Source organism: Perognathus longimembris, chromosome 4 (genome assembly GCF_023159225.1).
Source record: "Perognathus longimembris pacificus isolate PPM17 chromosome 4, ASM2315922v1, whole genome shotgun sequence".
Classification (NCBI taxonomy): domain Eukaryota; kingdom Metazoa; phylum Chordata; class Mammalia; order Rodentia; family Heteromyidae; genus Perognathus; species Perognathus longimembris.
The window spans coordinates 62489046-62513766 of record NC_063164.1 but is presented as its reverse complement, the minus strand read 5'-3'; the positions used below and the strand labels follow the sequence as shown (position 1 = coordinate 62513766).

Sequence of the window (24721 nt, the reverse complement as noted above, 5' to 3'; positions counted from 1 at the left end):
TTTTGAATTTTGACCCTGCTGTTAATTAGCTGAGCGACCCCTAGGCAAGTCAGTCTCCCAGGGCCTACGTTTTTTCATCAGGAAAACAAAGGGCTTGGAAAAATAAATACTGGCATGTTACTGCAGGAAAAAAAAAAAAAAAAAGGGTCACCCTGCTGCTTATGTTTGTGATTCTATGAATGGCAGCCCAGGGAGGTTTCTCAGTGGGCCCCTCCAAACTTCTGCTTTATTTTAGGGGTTAAGAGATGGTATGGCTGGGCGTGTCACCCAGGACATTGTAAGCCTCAAATCTAGGCTCTCTTCCTTCCCTTTGCTTCTTTCTCCTCCTCCACTCCGTGTCTGTTCACCAGCAATCTACTTGCCTTCTGTTTTCTCTCAATGCATCAGCATAGGTGTATTGGGTTACACAACTCAGTAGGATTTGTTAGTGTTTGTGGTTTTCCAGCTGTCATGTGAGTTAGTGGGGGAAGAGAGAGATAAAGGACAGTGGTTTCATGATTAAATAATAGTGCTATTGTCTATCTCTTTCTGTGGGGATGGTTTCCTGTTTCATCTTAGACATGCGCCATTGTGTTGTTTTATAAGCTTTAAAATACAGCTCATTCTTTCAAGGATTCTGCAATAATGCCAGGGGCTTGTTTTCACCTCCCTTTTCCACCTGAAAGTCACAACTATATATAGCACAAATATTCAAGAGTATGTGCTATTTAATACGCTCTCCTGACATCAGGGTTAAAATGTGTTCCCACTGTATTTTGCAAATACTTGTAAGATATGTTATGTTCCCATAACCTTCGAAAATGTTTTCCTTGTGCTTATGTAATTAGTTGCACCTGTAGAACATTGCCTTTAACCATGTAGCTTCCTCTTAACCATTATCTTTTTGATTTCATGTTTTAATGTCTTCTTTTGATGAACTTGGGTTGGGAGACCATATTATAGTGCCAGATATGTTACGATAATGGACCCAGGTTTAGCCTCATAACCTTAATTAGATATAGAATGCTGAGAATGCACCATTGTGTTGTTTTGTAACTTTTATAACAAGACAGTGAACTTCTGATCACTTAATTAAAAGTTTATAAAGCAATCCTGGTATCTTAAGCATGTAGTTTCCCACTAGGGCTTATTCATAGTAAACTCAGAGTGCCTTTACATTATCCTGAGGAATCTATTTGTTTGAGCACAGTTTTCTCTTAGGTAAATATACAAGTAGTATGCCAACATTTCCAACCTGTTTTTCTTCTCTTCCCATTTCCTCTGTAGAGACAAGAGTGTTGAAAATGTTGAAGGCTGTGCTGAAGAAGAGCCGAGAGGGAGGAAAGGGAAGCAAGAAAGAAACAGGTATGTGTGTGAGAAGAAATGGAGCAAGGGTGGCAAGCAGTGTTGGGCAAGCTGGCCCTCCTTGCTCCAGGCTACATAGATGCATTGTTTTGGGAGCAGGACATGGAAGGTTAGAACCGGCAGTATCCTAGAAGACATAAGAAACCCAATGTATTTCTGAGTTTGAAAATTAAGTTTGGGTTATGAACATAATCCTTCCCAAGAAGACTTTAAAGGTTCATAATTTTAACAGGTCATTTAGATCCAGAGGCACAGTTGAAGAGATGGAGGGATATCAGGTGTGTTCAGGAATTTGATTTCTCGAAAGCCCTTTCCCTTGTTTCACATGCAGTTGCATTCTACATGTTGGACCAACTGCTGACTGACTGGTTCTCATGTTTTTGAGTATCAAATTTTACTCCTAACAGGTGCAGCCCTATTTAACGCCAGACTTCTAGTTTTCATTATGAGGAGAGTGCTTGATTTGGCTTGGGTTTCATTCCAGTCTGTAGTGTTCTGGTGCACACGGACCCTAACAGCATTACATTCTGTGTGATAACCTCTTCTAGGGTTATTCTGGTGACCACACAGTGTTATACTCCTGTTTCCTTTGCTAGGTAAACGATGTGTTGCCTACTTGTATTGCACAATAAAAATCTGTCAGCAGGAATCAACTCTGCTGAAGTGATACATTTCACTCTATAAACTCAAATTACTCCATTGTTGCTGGAAAGTAGCTCCTTTTTATTTTTTGCATTACCATTAGTCAAATAATATTTTGTCTTTAATTTCAGTAAAAATATGAATAGGTACATTTATTACTGAGCCATCACCAAATTATACTTTCATTTTAAAAATCATGTAATTCTTCATAAGACTATTGTTAACATCTGTTGTTCTCATACTTATTTTTGGAAGTTGAAGCTTTTTTTATTATTATAAAGGTGACACACAGAAAGGTTATTGTTATATAAGTCAGGTAAAGAGTACATTTCTTTTTGGACAGTGTCACTTTTTCCCTCGCTCTCTCCCAGTTTTTCCATCCCATCGCCACCCACAAGTTGTATAGGTCATTTTCAACATAGTGTCTACTAAGTACCACTGCTGTATTTGTTCACCATTCTTCCATGTCTGTGCCCCCCTTATCCCCATAAAATAGGTAAATGAACAAATAAGACAAAACAAAAACAGCAACAAAGAAAAAGAAACCTCTTGTTTCCATTTTCTGAAGTGCCTTTTGATATATTCTCATACTTTTATAAGAGACTTAAGTAGATGTCTAAATGTTTTATTTGGAACCTAAACCAAATTTTTATTACTGATTATCCCTTAAACCAAGTCTTAAAGATGTCAAACTCACCTTGAAAGTAGAGTCTTTAAGGTTGCAGCTGAGGTTCCAAGATACAAAGGTACAAAGAAAATAACCTTGATTTTAACTATATAAACAGGAAACTATATAGCTTATAACCTTAGAAAATAAATCCTTAGCCACCAATAATTAATTGGAATTGCCACTATGCAGAAGTTTTTGTTCAAATCATTTCTTTCCAAGGGTCTATTCATCCTTTGCTACATCAAGGCTAAAGTGTCTTTCTTATTAGTTTTCTGAAAGCTCTTTAATTTTTTTTTTTAGCTTTGGCTCATCTGACACTAATTCTAGGAACTTTGTTATTTATTTCTTTAGAAGCCTTTGTAATTTTCATCATAAAGTTAGATCCTAAACTGTCTATTAGACTGGAGCTGCCAGAAAACCACTGAGTTTTTTGCTCAGAGCCTAGCCAAAACTCCCTTTGCAGTGACAATCTTTTCAAAACAGATCTACCATCCTCTTTGACCAGATCCAAGATCATGGGAAATAAAAATATAAATGATCTTCAGCTCCTGTAACTTTCAGGCAGACCAGTGAACACAGTTTCAATCTGCCTTTGAAACTTTTCCAGTTTCAGAGAATCTATGTTTGGTCTCCCTGTGGTTTTTAAGGGTCACTACTGCTTTCTCTGAATCCTGTCTTCATAATTCCCATACTATGGCTTTTTCACTAGCATAAACAATCGTAAAAAAGCAATGGGAACATTTCTCATAAAGTGTCTCTATGGTATGGGCCTATTCTTAACTGAAGTTTGGTTGGTTTTGGTTGGGAACAAAACAGACAATTTACATCTTGATGAAGTTATGTTCTGTGATGATTGGGGAAAATACTTGGAATTTGATTGTTCATATGTTAGTTCTGTGCCAAGTCCTATGTAAGTAATTCATAGCTAAGTTTCTCATAAATTAAAACTGGCTAATCTACTGAGTTGGCTATGAAATTTGGGTAATGTCCCCTTCAAGATGGAAAATTTTTACTCTGCCACTTACAATTAAAACTAGTCTTCATTGCACAGACAAAAGAAAATTTTATGTGCTTAAGTTCACAACCAAAGAAACTTAGGAAATATTTATGTCTAAAAAGTATAAGTGTGGGTTTGCATGCTTGTAATGCTTGATGTGATGAGGAGGATCGGGGGGGAGGAAGATCCTGATCTAAGGCTGGCGCTCGACAAAAAGCATTAAACCCTATCTGGAAAAATAACTACAGCAAAAAGGGGCTGGGATGTATCTCAAGTGGTAGTACACCTGCCTAACTGACTTAAGGCCCTGAGTTCAAGCTCCATTATCATTTAAAAAAAAAAAAGAGCTGAACATATTCTTTTTAGATTGTCACTGAAAACAGTTTACTAGACTTTTATGTGGAGTTTATTTTGAGAATTTAAGAAAATAGAATCAGAGTTAAATTTAGTATTCTAAGTGTTTTTCCAGAAGTACTGAAAAATTATTTTCCCCAGCTCCTGTCCCTAAAAGAATGCCACATGTATCTGTTTTAATTAATTTTAATACCAACTTGAACTGGTTTATAATTGTTGATATATAATAATATTTGAAAGAGATAAACAATGAGATATGAACTATTGAAATCCATTGAGTAAACTCTGAAAACAGCAAATTTTTCCTCCTCTTCTTTTATTTTTATTTTTCTGGAAGCTATAAAGGCATGGTGAAGGATGCAATATTTAAAACTTAAAAATAAATTAGGGGGAAACATGTTTACCCAAGGCCTGTGGGAGCAAGCATCAATATTAAACCAAGATAGAGTACCAGACAAAAGCATCTCCTTTCCTTTTCTCCTCCTATGCAATGACCTTGGTCTAAAACAAGCAGAGGAGATGCTATCTTTACTTCAAAGCTCTTCTGAAAGGTGTATATCTTCTACCACGTGCTTCTCTATTTTAACTGATTTTTTCCTATCAGAAAACTTGCATGTTACTCTTATTTAATTTAAACAGCTGGGAATCAATAGATCAGTCATATCTATAATCCTAGCTACTTAGGAGGCTCAGATCTAAGGATTGAGGTTTGAAGCCAGGTCAGACAGGAAAGTTCTTGGGACTTTCCAATTACGCACCAAAAAGCCGGAAGTGGAGCGGTGGCTCAAGTGGTAGAATCCTTAGCTTTGAGCAGAAAAGTCTAAAAGAAAGTATTTAAACCTTTTTCAAGCCCTGGTACTGGGGCTATGCATGTGCATACATACGTACACACACACACACACACACACACACACACACACACACACACATATCAACAAAACATTCTTACTTAATTAAAAAATAGTTACTGAATTCTACGGATAGGAGTATCTGATAGATTTGAACCTAACAAGTGTTTAGAGTTGATGAAAGAGCAACATAGGAAGCCAGAATCTTTTCTGTATAGCAACACTATTCAGAAAATAAATAGAAAAGTCTGAACTTCTAATAGCAACAAGAACTTGATATAAGAAGTGAACAACTTTTATATTGAAGAAAATGGAATAACTTAATTGAAGGTCTTAAAAGGAAGACCTGAATAACTGGTTTTTTTTAAAAAAAACAATAACATATTCCCAAATGGACAGATTTATTATTTTAAACTAGGTAGTCTAAAAAAAGATCATTCTAATTCTTGATGAAATCTTACTTTGTGTCTGTTTGTTGGTGCTGGGATCAAACCTAGGGCCTGGCACATGCTAAGCAAGGGATCTACCACTCATCTAAGCACCAACCTTTTTGTTTTTAAGGATTTTTTTTTTCTTCAGTTGTGGGCCTTGAGCTCAGGGCCTGGGTGCTGTCCCTGAGCCTCTTGGTGCTCAAGACTAGCGCGCTCTACCATTTGAGTCACAGCACCACTTGCTATTTTTGAATGATTAATCGGAGATAAAAGTTTCATGGATTTTCCTTCCAGGGCTGGTTTTGAACCTCAATCCTCAGATCTCAGCTTCCTGAGTAGCTAGGATTACAGGCGTGAGCCACCTCTGCATGTTAGGAGTTCTTTAAAAGGCAGGTTTAGATTCAAAGGAAAGGTCAGCATAGCTAGAGATTGACCCCTACACACATGGTATCCCCATTATCAACAACTCTACAAGAGTAATGTATTTGGTGCAATTGATAGAAGTTACATTGACATAATCATTAAACTGTTTTGACATCAGGGTTTATTCTTTCAGTTATATATCCCATGGGTTTGGACAAATACAAGTGCGATTGTAATATACAGATTCTTTTTCACTTTCCTAAGAACTTTGTTTTTCTCTTAACACAATATAAAGATGGATACAGAAATTTGTGTAGAAGAGCTGGGAATATGGCCTAGTGGTAAGAGTGCTTGCCTCTTATACATGAAGCCCTAGGTTCGATTCCTCAGCACCACATATATAGAAAACGGCCAGAAGAGGCACTGTGGCTCAAGTTGGCAGAGTGCTAGCCTTGAGCAAAAAGAAGCCAGGTACAGTGGCTCAGGCCCTGAGTTCAAGCCCCAGAACTGGCCCCCCCCCCCAAAAAAAAAAATTCGTGTAGAAGAGAAAATACTTAAAACAGCAAAAAATATTTTTTAAAGTGTTGTGCTTGTAAATGACTGGTTCACATGCCTGATTTCTAACTGTAAGAGTATGTATATGGATTCCTTAGCTTCTATAGGGCAAGATAGATTTTTGCCTCCCATCAACATGTACACACTCCATGGAGGATTCCTAGTTATAGACACTGGGCAGGTTCTTCTTCAAAAGCTAACAAAGAACAGATATTATATAGTTCGTGATAACAGCTACTACTTCCACATAACAAGTAAATGGCTCAGCTGGTTATTTGATTTTTTTTGATCATCTAATCTTCAAGAAATGAAACCTTATTTTATCTACTGTTTATAAAGTAATAAAAGTTCACAGTGGATAATGTGTTTTCTATAAACCTTGGAGATTTTTATCTCCCCATGAAAGTATTAGCCAGGGAAGGCCTTTGGCTGTGTGTGTGTGTGTGTGTGTGTGTGTGTGTGTGTGTGTGTGTGTGTGTCCCTTTTTCTGCTCTCTTGCCTATCTTGAATCCATAACATAATGTCATGCCCTATCCAATATTCTTAGTTGTTCAGTCTATGTAGAAGCAGGTCTATGGTTAGGCAGAAGGCAAAAATTGGTGAGCTGTTCATTGTGATGCCATCTCAAAATGCACACTGATGAAAGAACCATTCCTTAATGTGCCAAAATATTAATTATTTACTAGTCTGTTGTTTATTACTGCTTAATTATGTGTGTTCTTTTTTTTAAGAAATGGGAGCTTTTAGTTTCAAACAATTTATGAAAAACATTTGGTCTTCACCTTGCCATCATTAAAACCCAGGTGGTTAGCTAACTACTCTTGCAATGGTATGAATTAAAGGCACCGGTTAGTCTCTAAGCCTCTCTGTGCACCGAACTAATCTGTTAGCTTTGCATCTAATTCTTCACTTTGAATTTGAAGTAAAGGAAGCTGTTTGCCTCTAAAGTTTAAAAGCCATTGATGTGATTGTTAAACTTGGTATTTTAAGCTGTTCCAGGCTGCGATCTGGTTTTCAGTGGTACCTCCTAAAAATGTCTCAATACAAATGATGCTTTGTTTTATTCAGAAAATATGAGGCTGCTTTTGATTATTCTGCATTGCATTGCCCATTTTCTGTGGTTGTGGGCTATTAGTTAGGAATTTAGTTTAGTGACTGTCTTGCTGAGCTATGGGTATTTGGTATCTTCTTGCTAACAGACTCCAAACATGTTTTCCAACCAAAAAAATAAGCAGAAATAATTCATTATAAAGGTAATATATTTCTCTTTACCAAGGTAAGTAGATTCTGAAGAACATTAGGACATGATTTAAACATAGAACGCAACCAAGCTGCTTTTCTTTAGGAGTGGAATGCTATTCTTTCTGGTTTGATAGATTCCTTCATCAGTTTTTCCTATTTTCATCTTGCACAGTCTAGGGGAAAAAGCATATCCATTAGAATTACAAGACACAGATTCAGATCTCAGCGTAATCACCTCTCAGTTAACTTGAACTCAGTTGAATTTCTTAACACAGGGAAGTTAACGTTACAAAAATGTTGTCAGGGTTAAATAAGAGAACCTTTCTGCAAAAGTATCTACCTTGACAATTTGACTTATGCTAGATATTCAGTACCATGTGATAGCTTAAAGAACAAATGAAATTATTTTTCAGACAGTTTCATTGTGTTAAGGCACATACTATCTTTTTCTCTTTATCTTTTGAGACAGAGTCTTACTATGGAGTCTACGTTGTCCTAGAACTTTCTCTGTAGTCCAGTTCTGGATTAGACCTGTATTTATAGCACTCTGGAGACTGAGGCAAGAGGATCATGAGTTGAGGCCAGCCTGGGCCACATAGAACTATAGACTCTATTTCAAAAAGAAAGAAACAAAACAAAATCAAAACAATTAAAAGCTCATTATTTGCCTAACTTTTAGTCTTCCTATCTCAGTCTCCCTAGTGCTACGTTCACAAGTGTGCATTACAATTCCTGGCTTCCAGAGAAACTCTGAAAACTTATTTCTTCCCTGGAAGTTGAAGAGAAGGTAGGACAGATCTCAGGCAAAGAGTGGTATTTTAGTGGTTTTTTCTATGACTTCAGATTCTCAAATACTGAGTCTGCCATCTACTTTAGGTTCTGAAAGTGCATGTCTCATGTTTATTCTTTCCTCCATAACAAAGCCAAACAAGCTGAGAGTCATTTGTTATATGGTAGTGTGTAGTTAAGAAATGATTTTTAACCTTTTACTACATCAAGTGCTTGCATTTTTATCCTTCTTTGAGAAATTTAACGGAAAGCATTTTCTGTTGTTAACAGCATTTCACAGTTTGCCAAAGTAATTATGAGGATAGATTTGTAAGGACAGTTTATAAAAAATTTAACCAACTTGTCCTTCACGAGTGAAAGGTTCTATCTTCATTGTAGCTTTTTTATGTGTTCTAAGGTTAAAGGGTGAAAGATTTGTTAGAGAAAGAAGAGAATAAACATGTGGCATTTATCATGTCAGGCACCACCTATACATACTGGGACATGATGGTTTCATGATACACTTCTAGCTCACTCTGACATAGTTATTTGGAGAAACCACTGGACTAGGAGAAAGGAGAAGTCAGTCCTGTCCCTTCCGCTCTATTGGGACAATAACACCTCTAGCCAGACACATGCTAATTGAATCACCCTCAAAGATGTCACCAAACTAAACACTATCTCACTCCCCCCCCCCATATACCTTTTTATATGTATATGTGTGAATGAACTAGAAGCTTAACCTGCAATACGGAAATTCTAAATTAGATATTCAGTCTTTTTTTAAATAAAAAAGTGAAATATAATTTTGTGTTCCAACCTTTTCCTTGCCTAAAGGTGCTTTTTTAAAAAAAAAAAGACTTGTTATATAGTTACATATGACTGTTGTCATCCATATGTAGCATAATTCCCATAAAAACTCCATATTTGGATTTTCATGTGAGCCTTTTTTTTCTTTTTCTTTTCTTTTTTTCTTGGCTCCTAGGGCTTGGACTCAGGCCTGAGTACTGTCCCTATGCTTTTGTGCTCAAGGCTAGTTAGTACACTACCATTTGAGCCACAGCTTCACTTCTGGCTTTTTGGTGGAGATAATTAATTGGAGATTAGAATTAATTGAAGGTAAGAATCTCATGGACTTACCTGTCCAGGCTGGCTTTGAACCTCAATCCTCAGTTCTCAGCCTTCTGCATAGCCAGGATTATAGGTATGAGCCACTGAAACCTTCTGAGTAGCTAGGATTACAGGTGTGAGCCACTGGAGATTTAATCAGAATGTACTCTTTGGGAAGATCTGAGGTTAGTGACCCCAAGATACCTTACTGGTACACGATTTAAGTAGAGGAAGAATTGGAACAGGAGTGAGATTTTATAATGAACCTCCCAGGCAAAGATATGACCAGCCTGATCATTGTCATTTTAGGCAGGGCCTGGTCCCCAAAAGAGGGGTGAATTTCAACTCCTGTCACAAGACACCTGTGCATCAAGTCCTGTCCTTCCTTGAGTCCAAGGTGACTGTGGGGAGAGACTCATGAAAAGTTACCATGCAACAATGCACGCAGAGGGACAAAATGGAATTAGTCCCAAGACCAGTGTGACCTTCAGCCATCCTGAGTGCATGAGTTCTTTCTTTGCTCATTTACTTTTTTGTTCCTTTGTTTTTGTTGTTAAGTACAGTAGCTGTTTTAATATATTGGTAAGTAGCTAACCAGTGATAGTTTATATATCTACAGTTTTGAGGAAAACAAAAATGCTTTGTGTTTAATTCTGAATTGTAAAGTCTAAAATGATTCATGTAAGTCATCCTTTATTTTGGGAATTAAGTGAAAGATTTTTGTCTCAGTTTAGTGTTGAAAACAAGAGCTTTCAAACCACATTCTCAAGGAGGTCAGCTCTCTATTTCCCTGCTTGTTGTGTGAGTTTGCTGCTAATCTGATTAAGCCTTTCTGAAACCCAAGACTCTGAAGATGAGAGAGTCTGGGAATGGTTTGTTCCCCTGCATCCATGGTTGTTGGATTTCCGCAAAGAGTACCTGACATCTCTTTATGGCTATGGATGTAGCATCTTAAAGATGACTAATGATTCTACTGGTTGGATTAAAATAATGTGGGTTAACAGTTCCAGTGTGAATGTGCCTACTAGTTCTCTCTAGGAACAATTTATTTTTCTGAACTCTGATTTTCTTGACTATCAAATAAAGGTAATCTGTCTCATCACAATTATGAGTCAAAGAACATGAGTTGTTTTCTAAATCTCCATGTGAGGGTAAAAATGTGGGCAATAATAAACATAACTTTTTGTATCAGGAATTGTAATGTAGAGGTGATTTAAAATATACAAGAGGATGTGTATATCTTATGTGCAAGTACTATGCCATTTTGTTTAAGAGACTTGAACATCTTCAGATTTTGCTATTCTCTAGAGGTGGTGGTAGGAGGATTGGAACCAATGCCTTGCTGATACAGAAAGATGACAGTGCCCTCTCCCCGACCTCCCCTACATGGATGGTTCTTGTGAAGATTAAGTAAATCACAGTGCTTGTAACAGGGCCTTGAGTATAGCATTTAAAAAATACTTGCGATGGTTATAATTTATGGTAACTTCTGCCCGTGAACACGCTCTCCTTAGACCTCAATATATGGAGACATATTGGATATTTTATTTCCTTAGCTCACTAGTCTGTGTGGCAGACTGGACCTTTGCTATTCCATCTGGTGCAGATGGAGTAAGGAGCCGCTAACTAGGCTTGTGTTGTGGGAATGGTGGTTTTAAACAGTCCATAGGGCATGTGTTTGCTAGGAGATAGAAAAGGGCAGGGATATGAGGCCTAGATGCCAGGAGCTGGAGCCAGCAGCCTCTGTGTCTGCAAAGATTTTGTGCATTCGGAGGTGCTGTGCACATGTAATTCAGTATTTGCTTCAGCTTTATAAGAGGAGGCTATAGTATAATTGTTGGGTGCATTAATTTCTAATCTGGCCCTGTCACCTAGGGTACCAGATGATTCAAATTCCCACCAAAACTAAATCAGTCACCATGAGTGGGGCTTAAAGCATCTATCATCCTTTGGGGTAGAAGAAATTATACATATATGTATATATATGCGTGTATATATACAGATATGCATATATACATATACACACATAAACATGCATGTACACATATGTATGTATATGTATGTGTACATGCTGGAGGTTGAATTCAGGGATTAGTACTTGCTAGGCATGGGCTACACCCCTGGCTTTTTTTGTTTGTTAGTTTATTTTTGGTCTAAGGCTAGGACTTGAACTCAGTAACTAATGCTTTCACTCATTGGGTAGTGTTCCACCAGCTGAGACATGCCTCCAGTTTCATTTCTTTCTTTCTTTTAAAAAAATTTTTTTGAGGGGCTGGGAATATGGCCTAGTGGCAAGAGCGCTTGCCTCCTATACATGAAGCTCTCGGTTCGATTCCCCAGCACCACATATATGGAAAACGGCCAGGAGGGGCGCTGTGGCTCAGGTGGAAGAGTGCTAGCCTTGAGCGGGAAGAAGCCAGGGACAGTGCTCAGGCCCTGAGTCCAAGGCCCAGGACTGGCAAAAAAAAAAAAAAAAACAACAACAACAAAAAATTTTTTTTGAGATATGATCTTACTAACTTTTCCTAGACTTGCCTCACATTTCTTCTTGTTACCCTCTCTCTAGTAATTGGAATTACAGTGCCTTGAGAAATGATTTTGGATGTTTAGATTTGGGAGTTGCTAGTATATGCCTTATTTATATTTGTAACTTTGAAAACTCTTAGAAGAAGCAGACCTCTGTTATTTAACAAACCCTGTTTTTGGCAATCCTGTAAAGTAAACTTGAAATACAGATATACAGGCAGATAAGTGAAAGGATTCCTTTACAGAAACAACAAGAGACAGGATTTGATCAAAGTAATTTGTCAGTGTATTTTATTTGGTACTTGTGTTTATGTTGATTCCCTGTCAACATTTGCCTACTCATATACTTACAGCTCCAAGTTAGATATACAAAAAGTAATAGCTAATGAATATAATTTTGATGCTTTGATGATGTTAGGAGTGCTCTTTTTCCCAGAGAGATACTCACAGAGAATGAATGAAGTAAATAACTTGCATTCCATTTTGTTTTTGAGAAATCACTATTAGAGTGGAATGTTAATATGGTTCTCTGCAATGAGACAATATTGACATTGTTGCTAAGATATTTTACCAGACATGTCATTGAGGCTGCTCTTTTGAAAACTGAGCAGTGATGTGTGCATGCTTGTGTGTGTGTGTATGTGAACAACAATATGGCAAAGAAAATACAAAACCCCCACAAAACCTCAAAATCCACATACAAATAAAATACAGAAAATGCAAAATCATCTCATCTTCTCCTCTTATCTTTCATACTCCACGTAAGTTGAGAAGGAGGACCTTGTGAAGTAGCCACATGCACACAGTTGATTTACTCTACATCTTTCTGGACTATCAACTAAGTTGGTTATATTGCATTTTCAAGTGTGTTTTGTGGAGGAAAAACTTTACATGCTTCCTAGTAACACTGTGCTGTTTTTCCCCCACAAAAATGTTTATAGATTTCATTTTCTGTGTAAGGAATTGAAATAAGATAGTAATAGCAGCTCTCTTCCATTCTCTCCCTTTCTCTTACAGCAAGGCGTACTGGCAGACAGCTTTGCTGATGGGACTGCCAGAGTTTGGATCTGAGTAGTGAATGAGGGGGTGGTGTACTGGTTATGGTATTGTTCTAAAAGTCTTTTTCCCTTCACTTATTTTTCCACCCCCAAAATGTCAGCATGTCCAATGTGACAGAATGTTCCTGATGACTATCATTCAGAGAAACATGACTTGCTAAATTATCTGTGCTGACAGTATTTCTTAAGCTCCAAACAGCATTCATGTACTGTATACATCTTGGTTAGGGAATCTGCTACCTGAGTCAGTCCACTGTGATACTGTGATTAAGCTTTCTGACTCTACAGTCAGACTGCTTGGGTTCAAATCTGAGTCCATTACTTGTAGGCTGTGGGAATCCAGGCAACTTAGTCTTCCTTTGCCTTGGTGTTCTCATCTGTAACAAGGGGACAGTGACAGCATATAGTTTAAATGAGATAGAATAAATAGATAAATTAATGTATAAACAGTATTTAGCAAGCTGTCTAACATATACACTAAGGGGTTAACAATTGGAAGCTAGCTTACTGGGTGTTGATGGCTCACCCCTGTAATCATAGCTACTCAAGAGACTGAGAGCGGAGGATCAAAGTTTGAAGTCAGCACAGGCAAGAATGTCCATAAGACTCTTACCTTCAGTTAACTAGCAAAAAGTCAGAAGTGGATCTATGGCTCCAGTGGTAGAGTGCCAGTCTTTAGCCAAAAAGCTGAAAGACAGCTTCCAGGCCCTGAGTATCAACAACAACAATAATTGCTAGCTTATTTATTAGAACAAATATGCACGATGGACCTATACTCATAGTTAATAAAGCAGTACTGTGTAAGTTCTGACATGTCACCTGGCACCCACTTAATATGCATTTCAAAAGTAACGGGGCTCTGGCACTGATTGTGGAGCTAGGCCTATAACTGAGGTAGAAAGGGCTGCAGGAGTTGGATACTCCGTGGCTGGATATGCAGCTGCAGGTGGCCTCATTGCTGGCTCTGGAGTCACTATTGACATGGAGAGGTGCAGCACCACCACCTGCTGATAATTTGCTGTTATCCTCATGTGAGTTCAATAGATAAATGGAGTTCTCTAGGTTTGTCATTATAAATTAAGAGAATGTGTTCAGATTGTTGTTTTAAAATAAGTTTAATGTTAAGAAAAGCATTAATTGACTTAGATTGGAGGTTGGAGACAGGGAAGCTGAGTAAAGACAACCAGATTAGTGACTTTCTGGTTCAGTAAGAGGAAGCTAGTCTAGAATTTCATTGTAGATCAGTCAGTAGGCAAGAGTGTCTTACATCAGTAAGTCAGAGACATGTTAGTGAGTCAGCCGGGTTGGTTGAGGGAGAATAGTGAACATGACTGGAGGGTCTAAATGAGCTCTTCCTCTATGGGAAGAGACCAAGAGCTAGAAACTGGGGAGCCCCTGGAACCTGATGGGTCTCTCCTGGGCAAGGTTTAATTTTGTTTCAAGTAAGTGCTTATTAGAAAATGAAGTGTATTTTATCTTACAAAAAGTTAATAAAGTGCCAAAATATAAGTCAAACTGAAAACGAAAAGAGAGGAGAAACCTGCCCATATTCCCATTACCTTAAGAATAACCATTGTTGAATGGAAGTATAGCTAAAGTCCTCAGTTCAAACTCCCAGTACCACAAAAGAAAAGAAAAATACTGTCCTCACTCTATTTAACTTCCTTTTTTTGTCCCTCATTAGTTTTCAGATATTAGTCTGATGTTTATGCCTGAGGCCAGCCTTGGGCCCACTATCATTCTGCTACATTCAGCTTGTATGTTGTGATTGAGTCTTACTTTTTGCCTTGAACTGAAGTATTCTTGATCACCTTCTGAGTAGCTGGGATTACAGGCCTGCATAGCCACATTGGCCCTGGAATTTCCTTTAAGCCTTTGATTGTGTATATTTCCCATTATTGTTTTTTTGTTTTACATATAAATTTTTTTATTATTATTAAATTTGATTGATAAGATGATGTGCAGAGAGGGAATAGTTACATAATAAGGTAGTGAGTACATTTCTTGTCATATTTGTTACACCCTCCTTCATTTTTCTTTCCCTTCCCCAGTTCAGATAAGCATATATACAATATCCAGTGTACCAGAATCATATACAGTGACCACAGGGGGTACGTCAAAGGAAACTCACCTAGTACATTAAACATTAACAACAGTAAAATCCTCCTGTTTCCATCTCTTGGAGTTCATTTTGCTTAGCCTCATCTTATATAATCATATGTAAGTAGCTGTTGAGCTATTGTGCTCCTGGCAGGTCTATCCTAGACCTTTTTATGTTTATTTAGTAATTGTTTAGTTTTAGAGACATGATATAAAGTCGCTGACCAAAATATGTAGAAATACCATTTGAAAAGAAGTTTGTTGCTTTACAGACATGATCTCTACTGTTCTCCCCTCCCCCTCCAACAGCCAGGTATCAGGGAGACCATGCGCCTTTGTCCTCTGTGCTCTAGGCTTGTCTCACTCAACATTATTCGTTCAAGATCTGACCATTTCCCTGTGAATGCCATTATTTTATCATTTTTTTTTGCCATTAAGATTACCTTTATTTTAAGTACACATTAAACAAGAGATTGATTATCTAAAATCAAATGTAACACTTTTGAAAGAGACATATTCTAAAATAATTGATTTCAATCACAAATTAAAAATTTACTGAGTAGTCTGATTTCTAAGTTTATCTTGCTGTTAATTTCATTAAACATATTGACTATCTTTTCAGTAGGCAGACAATTATGTTTACTTTAGAGACAATATTTTTTGTTGATTATTCAGTAGAATTCATTATGTTACCTAATATGCAGAGTTTGAACCCAGCTTGTAACTTGTTTCTTGACCATGAAAATGGCCATTGTAGTATTTTGTCTCTCTGCTTGTTTGGAGGGGTGGGTGGGCTCAGACAGCCTTTTCTGTCCAGCATCCTAATCACATGAAAAGTGTGAGCCATTATTAGGTCTGGCAGGGCAGCTCCAGTGATTATTTTAAGAGGTCACCCAGATAAAGTAGGAGGTTCTTTCTGGACTATAAAGTGAAGGGTTTGGGGGGAAAACCCAAAAAACAACACAAAAAAATATTCTCCAAATGGGAAGAGGATAGAAAACGACTGTGTTAGAAGGCTTGGATTAAAGAATGTATTGCTTTTTCCTTCTTTCTAAACTATAATATTACTAATATTGGGTACATAATTTTGACTCTTTTTAAGTACTATCTTTTCTTCAAAAAGGTAAGTGTGCTGAGCATTTTCTAAACTTTGGAGTATTTAAGAATTTTTTTATCTGACATATAATGTAAAATTTAGTAGTCTTACAAGACTTGATAATGCTGTTTCCTCTCTCAAATTCTTTAGATGTTGCCTTTTGATTTCAGGATATGTTGGAAGGAAAAGTGTTGTGGGGTGAGATGTATTCTCACCAAAAGATATGTTGAAGTTTCTTCCTTTGCTACAATGCTATGAAAGTGTCATTTGGACATACAAACTTTGCAAATATAATTTAGTTAAGTTAAAGGTCCTGTTGGATTTGGTGAGCAATGACTGCATGCTTGTTGTCTTAAAAGGGAACGACCAGACATATAGGGAGATGCTACTCAGTGACACAGGCAAAGGTTGGAGTAATGACTCTGTAAGAAGTCAATTGTAGGCCAGGACTACATTCTCCCTAGAGCTTCCAAAGAGGATGGCCGTGCTGGCTTAATCCTTGGAAATTTATTTATAGAAAATATATGCACAGAGAGATTATAAGCCATAATCAGAGTCAGCTTTCTACCTGTGCTCCCAGTTGGTCACTTCCTACTTCCAGCAAGAGGCACTGATATGTGCCATGTGTCCTTACAGAGAGTCTCTGTGCATGAACCAGAAGGTACATACATATGTATACATATACATTATATATATGTGTGTACATAAAAGACTTCAGTCATACACACAAGTCCACTTGTAAAATGCAGTGAATGTGTATGTTGAATAATGAAGACTTTCATAAGCTTCATGCTTCCTTGAAGTAAATCAGTCTCTCTCTCTCTCTCTTTCTCTCTCTCTCTTTCTTTCTCTCTCTCTCTTTCTCTTTCTCTCCCCCCCTCCCTTCCTCCCAGGATGGGTCTTGCTGAGTTAGCTTAGGCTGGGTTCAAAGTTGGAATGTTTATGCCTTAGTCTCCCTGAGTGCTGGGATTACTACAGGTGTGCACCACTGTGCCTTTCTTGCTTTGTGGTAGGAACACAAACATTGCAGATTTTGACCATGTTCTTGCATTAGTTGTTTCCCTTCTCTGCTGCACATTAGAATCACTTGGCAAGTTTTAACATCTTTAGCCTGAGCTGCACTAGTTAAAAATACTTCCTGGATGGGGATGCAAGCTTCTTCCTTAGTGGAAGGGCCGAGGCCTGCTGCTGTGATCTGGTATTGGGGTACTGGGCCTGACAGAACCATGGGATCTATGTTGTGGTACAGTCTGCAAGGCCTAAGGACCTGGGTAATGTCTGTGAGCTGCTGAGGAAATGCACACTAGCGAATTCCACATGTGTGTCAGATGAGCCTTTCAACCACACCTTTATCTAGCAGAAGACGACAGTCTGGACTTGGTCTTCTCTGCCATTGAAGCACCAGAACCAAATGCTGCGAGTTCATGCGTATACAGTGCCAGGTAAAGGAGAAGGAAAGAAACTATTTAGGGTGCTTGATGACTTACATGAATACCTACATCTCTGATTCACTTCACTTGTATGGCAGCAGCATAAGATATGACTGAAAGAAAATTAATGATTGCTGGCCTGGGTGCCTCCCCAGTGGAGCATTCCAGGAGTGCTTGGAACTAATTAACTGGCTGGCACAGAAGGGGAAAATAGATGAGGGAACAGGTGTCTTTTCACAGCGTCCCGGTACTGTGTGTAGACCTACATACACTATTTTTGGTTTTCCCTATTAAGTATACAGGATGACATAATGTTGAAAGTGTGTCTCAGCAGCCCTGGAAGGGGAGCAGGAGACAATGGATTGTGGTCTGAACACTTGAGTTCAAACTCAGCTCAGACATTTGCTGGTGTCTGGCCTGGCACTTGATCCTTTTTGTGTCTGGGTATCTTATCTGAGAAGGAGCTAGTAATACCGCCTACTTTATGGTTGTACGGATTAAATGAGGAGATACATAGTGTGTCTAGCACCCTGCCCTGGCAGCTTACAGTACATCTAGAAAAGCATTTATCTTTAAGTGGAGTATGGGGGTAGAAGTTTGTCTGAGGTCAGATGCTTTTTTCAAGCACAGTAAGTCATTGGCTGGCGACATGACTTAAAGGAAAAACTTGGACAATTAGAGAGGAAATGCCAGTCTGTTTACTCATCTGTTTCAAGGCAAAGCACATTTATACAGTTGGTTCTGTAACTTGTAGCATGAGGACAGTATTTCTGGAGACAAAAGGATGAACTTCTCCTCTTGGCTAGGTTTTTCCATACCCTGAGGGCTAACTACTTTCTCATCTCTTGGTGGCATCATGGTAGAATTAGTCACAATTGTATGAATTTACTTTTGGGAATTATTTACTTGTATAAGTTTATCTTAACTTTCCTTTTAATGATGCACATTTACAATCAATTCTCCCTAGATGCTACAAGACCCCAAAAGACATAAAATGCTTTCAAGTGCGTTCAGTTGTAGAGAAAGCCTTCTTCAGAGTTCAGAAATGATACTGGGTCTCCAATTTTCTAGGTTTCTGTAAGTACATATGAGTTGTGTGGTTATAAAACCTTACAATGGAATATATGTTTAAGAAACATTAGTGTACTCAAAGCAGGGACTGCACAAAAGATGCTGTAATACATTTAATGCCCTAGTTAAATGTATCACATGGGTCCCATTTTCTGAGCTGGATAAACAGAACATCTTTCCCTTTCTATTCTAAGCTTCCATTCCCCGCCTTTCCAAGCTACTTCAATGGCACGATAAATGGAAATCTTATTTCCCGCCTCTGCAGACCTATTTACCTGAATGTCTGAGCTTACCCTTGCTTTTCTCAGGTCTATCCTTTCTGAAGTAGTCTTTTGCTTTCATCTGCCTGCCTTTCTTGCCCTCGTTTTATAAAAAGCCTTCTCTAATCCTGTACTCCATGTACTTGAATCTGCAATGTACGACTTTACCATTCTGCATGCCCACCTTTAAACAGACAACTCCCAGGTTTACATTTTCTTCCATTGTAAGTTTAAATCCCTCTTCATAGCCTACAGTAGTGAAACATACTTAAAATAAAGAACTATTATCAAAGCCTTTTCTTCCAATTTAAAATATCTTACTGGATGGCTTTCTTCCTTTTGGCAATTCCATTATTTTTACAGACTATAACTATGACTTTTCTACTTTTTTATGTGTATGATGCAGTTTGTTAGTATAAATAGATAAGACATTATAAATAGATAAGACTTGGTAAATGTCCATTTGGCCTTGTGCCCTTTTTGGTCTTTTATTTTTGGAATTCAGGAAATTGATCATTTTAAAATAGGGTGTATGTGTGTGTGTGTGTGTGTGTGTGTGTGTGTGTGTGTGTGTGTGTCCAAGATTATATGTAACAAGTCTAATATATTTACCACCAGACCCTTTTGTTTACCCCTTATAAGTTTAGAATGTTTCTCTGTTTTGTTTTGTTGCAAATTTCTTAAACAGGGAATGGTGAGAGCCTGAGATTGTAGCCTGCAAGGAGGCTTTGACTATTCTTCCCTGTTCAAGCCCTGGCCTAGCTTCCTGTCTGTGAGAATATGTGGTTGGACTAGAGGCACTCCTAGCTTGCAAGCATGTTGGAGTGGATGTGGTTCTCTATGCTGTGTCAGTGTTCCATGGGAAACACTTGCCAGCTAAGCAGAAGGAGGCCTGGTACATCCCTGGTCCCTGATACCATGGTTTGCATACCCTGGAGAGGATGCATTGTCCTGCTGTTTTGGCTACAGCAACAGGAAGGGTGATTGAAGTGTGCTTCCCATCACTTAATTGAGGTAGAGAATAAAATAGGTTGCAGTTAAAAGAAAACAACATCTATTCAAGACTGAAAGAAATGTATGATCCATGCTGGTCGTTGCGCAGTGAAATGTCTTTAATTCCTTTTAAACCTCTTTAAGCATCTGCTGAGGAATGTGAAATCAACCAGAGAATTTCTAGTGTCATGTTGCCCAGAACCATATCACATTGTTTGAGTGGATACCCTGAAGAGATTTTTACTTTCTTCCTTGGGCATCCTGGGATGCCCTGGGCTTTCTTCCATCTTAAACCCCTACCCTGTGCAGTTAAAGCTAAAGCTGCAGGCTCCAGAAGGCCATCTGCAGCTTAGGAGCTGCTGGATCACCCACTTTGTACTCTCTGCCTCCTGTTCATAAAACTTGCTCTCTGCTTTGTGTCTTTTTAATAAAAGGAAACTGGACATACAATTGTTTCTTAAAAAACAAACAGAGCAACATGTTTGAGACAGATATTGTAGTGAGAAAGCAAAGTTAAGTTGAGCTAGAATGCTCCAAACCCCATCTCTAAGTCTCGCTTTTATAGCAGTCTGCCTAAGATCAAAGTGCAGGAACCCAGCTGCTCACAAAGCTGAAGGTCCTCATGGCTATGGTATGCTTTGGAGACTTCTCCGTACCAGATTTGCAGTTAATGAAGATATTTGCTTTGCTCCATGCAAACAATGTTTATGTGCAGAATTTGTAGTTAGGAAGTGCTTTAAATCTCCAGTTCATCATGCCTTAATTTCTTCTCTTCTGTGCTGGAGATTTCTAAGTATTTAAGATAAGAAAACTTTTCTCAGTAATTAGCTTTACTTTTACACACATACATACACACACACACACACACACTTTCTTGTACTATTCCATGTATTTTCCCTTTCTTTTGTGTTTCCATCTAGATTTAGGGACTTGAAGGCTGGGTTTTTATTTACATGTAAGTGAGAAGTCTTCCTAAGCAGGTAGGGAGTCTGTGCCTTGTGCATCCCACAGCTATTTGCAAGACTATATCTGTGATTTTGGTAATATAAGGACAGCCAGAGGGTAATTGTACCTCCCTTCAAACACTTGGAAGTCACTCTCTGGTCAAGGTGCCACCACATCCTGTGTGTATAATCCTGTGGTTCTGTGGCCTCAGCTCTTTGCAGGTTTTTGTTCTGTCTTCTACTACTGTTTCTTTCTGGAACATCTGCAGATGAAGTGTTCTGGCTATTCTTGTAGGCACAGCCCCTGCTAGTATTCTTCATGTGAGAACCAGGTGGTGGTAGGTACCAGTCTTGAGAAGTCAATGTTGGACCAGAGAAAACAACTTTCCCTCTGCCCTTATGAATCTCTTTGAAAGTCATAGACATTTCCTGTCAGTGGAAGTTGGCATTAATGGTGCCTCCCCAGCTCTTGCCCTAATATCCATTTCATTGCTAGACAGATGAGAAGAAGGTAGTGAAAAAGGTAGGAAAAGGGAAAAAAAAGTAGTCAAAAGGGAAGCTTCCTCCTTCAAGGATCCAGGCTGCTTCTGTGGTCCTGGACATTGGGGATAGTATCTTACAGTGCTGCCTATGGAAACCAGATGGGTGAGAGATGTAAAGTCCAAGGCAAGGGCTGTTCACTTGGACTGTAGGAGGCAGGAGCTTTTGCTAACTTCTGCATGCACTCTCCAGGGACAGAACTTTGTCTTGGGAATTTGCTATAAATATCTCTGTTTTTTTAATTCCAAAGAAAGTTTGCTATTAAGTCTATTTCCCCTCTTTAGAGTTTCTCGCTTTGGGCAGGATTTTGTGTTTTTTTGTTTGTTTGGGTTTTTTTTTGGGGGGGGGATCAGTTGTGGGGCTTGAACTCGGGGTCTGAGCGCTATCAGCTCTTTTGCTCAAGGCTGGCATTCTACCACTTGAGCCACAGCTCCATTCCTGTTAATTGGAGATGAGAATTTCATGGACTTTCCTGCCCAGGCTGGCTTTGAACCTTAATCCTCAGATCTCAGCTTCCTGACTATTGAGGATTACAGATGTGAGCCACTAGCCATTTACCTGGCTAGTGAAAAATCTCTAGTTTCCCAAGCTTATTGAAGCTACTTCAAACATAGTCCAGGTAAGACTGAAATGACCTTTCTGACTCTGCCAACTTACCCACTGCAGAGCTCATGACTCTTATATTTATAGCTTTTCTGCTTTGTAGTTGTTTTTGGTAGTAAGGCCTGAGCATGTACCTCAGGGGCCTTTGGCAAGGGACACTCTCCTTTCCCAGTATTCCTAATGTGGAAAACAAGCACAGTGATGCAGGTTTGTTATGTTCTCTTTACTGAAAGAATGGCATTCAAAACAGGCTAGATACTCTGCATTTCTCCTTTTTTCAAATTTCGTAGCACTGGATGTTGTTTGTTTTTAGTCAGGAAGGTGTGGCAAAGAGCAGTTGGTTATCATGTGTCAGACTAGTTTTGTTTTGTTTTGGCCAGTCCTGGGCACTGTCCCTGAGCTTTCTTTGCTCAAAGCTAGCACTCTACCACTTGAGCTACAACACTTCTGGCTCTTTCTGTTTATGTGGTATTGAGGATTTGAACCCAGGGCTTTATGCATGCTAGGCAAGCACTTGTTTTGATTTTTGTTTATTTGGTTTTTTTTGGGGGGGGGGTGGTTAGTTGTGGGGCTTTAAACTCAGGGTCTGGGCTCTATCCCTGAGCTCTTTTGCTCAAGTGATTTGGAGCTTGATATCTACAGGGTTTATCTTCTCTCCTTGTACTTCTTTAGTTACTTCTTAGTACACACTGAGTACAAGGGAATGTGCTTAGGAGAAGGAGCAACTAGAAGAAACCATATTAAATGAGTACTTGTGAACTGGCTGTACTGTTTTGAAGATTCTAATCTAGCCAAGATACTCTATTCCCAATCTACTGTCTACTCTGTAATTGTAGCCTCTATATTTTAGGAGGATGGATCTGCCTACTCTAGTTTGTCTGGTTTTTTCATAGTAGGCTAGCTTTCCCTTAGGTCATCTAGGGAGAGTACAAAGGAACCTGCACAATAAGCGAGCCATGGTCCAGTCCTGAGATGGTTTGAGGTTGAGGTTAAGGTTTGTTTTTACGGGTTTTCGTGGAGTAGAAGAAATGGGAGAAACAAAGGGGGTGTTGCTGAGGAAGAATGCGGAAGTAATCCAAACCCTCCTTTTAGACTTCCTTATTAGGAGCAACAGTGGGAGGCTTGAGAGTGCAGAGCAGCTCTTGGCATTGAAGTTCTCTTTATTGGAACCCACATAACCCCATCCTTATTTTAGCTGAAATCAAACCTTCTTGTAGAGCATTCGCTTGATCTAATCTCTAATTTCATCCCTAAACCCATTCCTTGGTATGAAGTCAGAACAGTTGGTAGTACAAGAAAGGGACTGGAGGTTGAGTTCATTGATGCTTGAGTGGTAAAGTTTGAATTCGTTTTACCTCACTGGGCAAAAAAGTTTTTTTAAGGGAGATAGAAAGGGAAAAAATCATTTAAAAGAAGGCCATCAGGGCTGGGGATGTAGCCTAGTGGCAAGAGTGCTTGCCTTGTATACATGAAGCCCTGGGTTTGATTCCTCAGCACCACATATATAGAAAAAGCCATAAGTAGCGCTGTGGTTCAAATGGCAGAGTGCTAGCTAGCCTTGAGCAAAAAGAAGCCAGGGACAGTGCTCAGGCCCTGAGTCCAAGCCCCAGGACTGGCAAAAACAAAACAAAAAGAAGTCCATCAGAGATATTTGTATACCCATATCATTTCAGCATTATGCTAAGATGTCCATCAGCAGATGAATAAATAGAAGGTACTGTTAGGTACTATGAGGACTGTTCTATGTTGCACTTTCTTTAACTCTTTGCATACTTCAGATGTTCAATAATCACAGAAATACAAATGATAATAATTTTTCAAAGAAAAGCAAGTCAGCTTTACTCTGGGGGCCAAGGATCTCAAGTTCACCAACCTCGGGGTATTTTGAGACTCTGTCTCCAAAACCAACATTGAGTTGAAAGCCAAAAACAAATCAAGGAAAGTCTATATTAACACTTTTTGGGAATTAAAGTCTACAAATTTAGCTTCAGATTGTAGCAGATTGTCATCTGATGGATATAATCTAAGGTATTATCTTTCCTCTCCAGGAGGTGACTTTGCTCCAGAAACTCCTCCGATCCTGCCCCTGGGTCTTGGAGGCGACTCTCCTGTGAGCAGTCTTCCTACAGCAGAGGATTCCTATCGTGTGAGCTTGGCCAAAGGCGTCTCCATGTCTCTACCGTCATCACCCTTGCTGCCTCGACAATCTCACCTAGCACAATCAAGATCAAGCAAAAAATCACCAGGTAAGCAAGGGGCCAACTGGTATCTCAAGGAGCTGTCTTGATGACCAGGCAATACATATGTTGAAAGTAACTGAAACAATTCCCCATAAGAAATCTTTTAGGAAAGCTTGGTGGCTTGCACCAGAAATCCTGTAAGTACAGGCTGTGGCTGAGGTTGATGCTTAAATCCAAGTTTAAAACTAGCCTGGGCAACATAAGCCCTATTTCTGTTTAAATCTTTAGGAAGAACTTTTTTTTTCTTAAAATAACTTTTGGAAGTTTTTTTTTTAGCTTTAAAAAATTCATCAGTTTTTTATTTGCATAATTTAATTGCAAAGGAGTTTTGTGTTATAAATATAGTCTCCAAGAACCACCGGAGTCACAATGATAGACACAAAACAAAGAATTGCACATTAAGCCAGAAATCTGGCAGGCACGCACACAGCAGGCAGGCTATTCTGTATTTATCCCTAGTAAAGTAGGCTTCGCACTCTGATTGGCTTAGCTCAAGTTCAGAATCGGCTCTCTATTGGCTAGTTTGAAAGGGGGAA

At 38.8% G+C, this 24721-nt stretch overlaps 1 protein-coding gene across 15 annotated transcripts in view; it reads left to right on the top strand.

Annotated features, from left to right (window-relative positions):
* Positions 1-24721, top strand: part of Tanc1 (tetratricopeptide repeat, ankyrin repeat and coiled-coil containing 1) — a 235544-nt gene that overhangs the window by 93370 nt on the left and 117453 nt on the right. For all 15 annotated transcript variants that reach the window (XM_048345390.1, XM_048345389.1, XM_048345388.1 and 12 more), the window contains 2 exons: positions 1267-1344; positions 23994-24191. In XM_048345390.1, the coding sequence (XP_048201347.1) occupies positions 1267-1344; positions 23994-24191 (276 nt within the window). The remainder of the gene's footprint in view (positions 1-1266; positions 1345-23993; positions 24192-24721) is intronic.